General features: G+C 38.4%; 1 protein-coding gene across 1 annotated transcript; it reads left to right on the forward strand.

Moving 5' to 3' along the window:
- Positions 1-2761: 2761 nt before the first annotated feature.
- LOC110585544 (olfactory receptor 4F6-like) lies at positions 2762-3706 on the forward strand. The gene has a single exon (XM_021695725.1). It carries the CDS (start codon positions 2828-2830, stop codon positions 3704-3706), a length of 879 nt encoding a protein of 292 aa, XP_021551400.1. The 5' UTR covers positions 2762-2827.
- Positions 3707-4037: the final 331 nt, after the last annotated feature.

Below are 4037 nucleotides of genomic sequence, written 5' to 3' on the forward strand. Positions count from 1 at the left end.
ATTAAGAAAAGAAATTCCAGTTGGCAAAGTAAAGAATGGCTTATGTTAGTGCTTTCCTGTTCTCCGTGTAGGACTTACCTTTTCCAAATAACAAACACACCAGCATTCTGTAAAATGCCATCCAGTTACCAATCATTATATTCCTTGACCCAAAATTCATTCACGTATATTAATGTTCTCTAAGCAAGGAAGCCTATACATTTCTGGTTAAAATTAGGTATGAAACATGAAGGTTTTCTTCATAGTATACCCAGAAATCATCACTTATTGACTGAGAAATGCTGGTTTAACCAGAACAAGTAAAAGTATAACACTAGTAACAAAATAATAACAATAATAATGGTAATAATTAATAATCTACTTCTATCACATATATGCATACTCCACTACAACCATATATTTCACAAAATTCTTTTTTCCTTTTCTTGCCCCTACTTCTCTTATTGCTTTCCTTTCATTTCCTTTTCATAATTACTATTGTTTTGATTATGCTCACCACAGTGTAGCTACCATACATCACCATACAATGCTATTACAGTATCATTGACTATATTCTCTGTGCTGTGACTTTCATTCCAGTGACTTATTCATTCCATAATTACAAGCTTTATCTCCCACTCCTCTTTACACTATTTTTTTTTTAAAGATTTTATTTATTTATTTGACAGAGACACAGCGAGAGAGGGAACACAAGCAGGGGGAGTGGGAGAGGGAGAAGCAGGCTCACCACTGAGCAGGGAGCCCGATGCGGGGCTTGATCCCAGGACCCTGGGATCATGACCTGAGCCCAAGGCAGATGCTTAACGACTGAGCCACCCAGGCGCCCCTCCCCTTTACACTATTTTGCCCATCCCCCAACCACCCTCCCCTTGGTAACTACCAGTTTCTTCTCTGTATTTGTAGGCCCCTTTCCTCCTTTTCATAATTTTTATTACAAACACATGGCCAATATAGAAAACTACAAAACATAGATGGTCAACATTTTTAGTATTAAAAGTACCTAAAATGTCATTATCCAAAATGATCTAAAATGTTGATGCATACACTTACATGTTTTTGTAGTGAATAATTATAAACAGCATATCAAATATATATTCCTTTGTAAACAATTTCTCTTAATAATTTAGCGGACACATCAACAAGTCTAAATTTCCATCATTTATGATGGCTTAGCTCATCTTATCAAATCCCCCTTTCTGAATATCTTCTCATTTCTAATTATATCTTTGAAATGTACCTTTAATTTTTCCTTTTAGATTAAATAATGAATGGATCCAAATACAAGTTATACATACACATCTTCAACCTTTCTCTTTTTTTAAAAATTCATTTATTTACTTGAGAGAGAGAGCACGAGTGGGAGGGGCAGAGAGACAGGGAGAGACAATCTCAAGCAGACTCCTGCTGAGCACAGAGCCCAGCAAGAGGCTCCACATGGGGCTCAGGACTTGATCTCACAATCCTGACATCATGACCTGAGCCAAAACCAAAAGTCGGGTGCTTAACCGACTGTACCACCTATGCTCCCCATCTTTAACCTTTCTACTTACCCATAGTGATAACAGATATTTCCCTTGAAAAAGTTGTTTGTAGCTATTTTACTCACCTTCAAATAGCATTTTAGCTAAACTAAACTTCAAATACTTGAAGACAAGGTCTCATGACCTTTATCTTTCATGACACTCCGGGGTCCTAGTTTCTACATGATCTTAGTATATCATGAGTAAATATTTTGTTTCAGTAAAGACACCATTATCTCTCAGGTTTGTGTTTGAACTGCCACTTATTAATTCTAGAACAGAACTCTCAAAAGCACAAAATCTCTCTCACTCCTAGCAAAGTATGGAGAAGCCCTTTTTCTGAGTCTGCTGACACTCTGGGGTTTAGAGTTTCACCGATTTAAAGTACATCTTCATTCTCCATGTCACTGCTTGCAGTCACAATATTGGAAACTATCAGAGGACTAAGCCTATTCACTTTAAGCTATGATTCCTCTTAGATTCAACACTCTTACAACATTCATTGGCTGGTCACTATTCACTATTGCATGAGTGAGTAATGCCTGAGATTTTGCAGGTGTGAAGTAAATGAATAATCAGAGAGTACATTCTGCTATAGTATGTGTGCACAAATATGATTAAGAGTTTGAACATTCAGGGGCACCTGGGTGGCTCAGTCCTTAATCGTCTGTCTTCGGCTCAGGTCATGATCCTGGGGTCCTGGGATTGAGCCCCGCATCGGGCTCCCTGCTCGGCAGGAAGCCTGCTTCTCCCTCTCCCATTCCCCTTGCTTGTGTTCCCTCTCTCGCTGTGTCTCTCTTTGTCAAAAAAATAAATAAAATCTTCTAAAAAAAAGAGTTTGAACATTCAAATCATGGCTATTTATGACACAGAAGACATTTTCTTGAATATATGTGGAGAAGACTGAAGAAGCCCAAATTATTGCACAATGAGCATGGTAAAGAAGCTCTCTACCAGGAAGATGTGACTCTTTGCTCCTAATTCCTCCACTTTACCTGCCTTATTCCCACATGATTTCTTTCCCTGTCACCCTAACCTAACTTTTGATTATCTCATTTCTATATTTTTAATCTTTCCCTGCCCCCTCTGTCCATGTTCTAATTTCTAAACTAAACACTTGCAACATATTTTCCACAAAATCATTGATGGCAAACAACATATCAATGTTCAGTTCCCATATTTCTCAATTCTTCCTTATTTTCTACCTTCAGAATACTTCAGCATCTTCTCTACTGATTGAGCCAATAGATACAAATGACTCTGTGGTATCCGAATTTGTATTGATTGGACTTTCAAATTCATGGGAGATGCATCATTTTCTCTTTTGGTTCTTCTCTGTGTTCTACATGGGAATTATCCTGGGAAAACTCTTCATTGTGCTCACAGTAATTAGTGACTCTCATTTACACTCCCCCATGTACTTCCCATTGGCCAACCTCCCTCTACTTGATCTGGGTCTGTCATCTACCACAGTGCCCAAGACAATCTCTGATCTTTTCACTGACTGCAACAACATCATTTCCTTTCCAAAATGCATGATACAGATATTTTTTATTCAAGTCATGGGTGGAGGTGAGATGGTGCTGCTCATAGCCATGGCCTATGACCGGTATACTGCAATCTGTAAGCCTCTCCACTATCTAACCATCATGAGCCCCAAAATGTGTGTTTCCTTTGTAGCAGCTGCCTGGATAGTGGGAACAATCCATGCTGTATTTCAGTTTGTTTTTGTCATAAACTTGCTCTTTTGTGGCCCTAATGAAGTAGGTAGTTTTTACTATGATTTTCCTCGGGTCATGAAACTTGCTTGTATAGACACTTACAAGCTAGAGTTTGTAATCATCGCTAACAGTGGGTTTATATCCATGGCTACTTTCTTCTCTTTAATTACATCCTATATCTTCATTTTGGTCACTATCTGGAAACGTTCTTCGGGGGACTTGTCCAAAGCATTTGTCACACTGTCAGCTCACATCACTGTAGTGATTTTGTTTTTTACACCATGCATGTTTCTCTACATGTGGCCTTTCCCCACAACATCATTGGGTAAGTGTTTGTTCATTGTTGACTTTGCTATCACCCCTCTCTTGAATCCTGCCATCTATACATTAAGAAACAAAGACATGAGAGAGGCCATGAGAAGACTGGGCAAACGGACTGTGGGTCCTCATGGGATCTCAAAATGAATAGAGCAGATCTAGATACCACATGCTTCAGGCTCACCAAGAACACTGCAAGTCATGTGACTATCATCATTGCAATGGTAAGAACTACTATTGTCATGATAGTTCAACAAAGGTCTCCCTGTAGAAATTGATTATTGAGTCGGAGGGGGCTTTATTTTGCTAATGACAGAGAATAAATTGACATCACCTACTTATATCGAGAAGAAAGGTGAGAACAGAAAACTGAGCTGATTTGTACGAGTAACTTAACATTCAAATACCATTTTCTGTGACTTGTATTGTAAATAATTGTATTTACTCTCAATAATGAAGACATACCTCAAATAAGTAA

Source organism: Neomonachus schauinslandi, chromosome 9 (genome assembly GCF_002201575.2).
Source record: "Neomonachus schauinslandi chromosome 9, ASM220157v2, whole genome shotgun sequence".
NCBI classification, from domain to species: Eukaryota; Metazoa; Chordata; class Mammalia; order Carnivora; family Phocidae; genus Neomonachus; species Neomonachus schauinslandi.

Excerpts from the sequence above, each read along its gene's own strand:
- LOC110585544 (XM_021695725.1), top strand. The coding sequence starts at position 2,828 with ATGCATCATTTTCTCTTTTGGTTCTTCTCTGTGTTCTACATGGGAATT.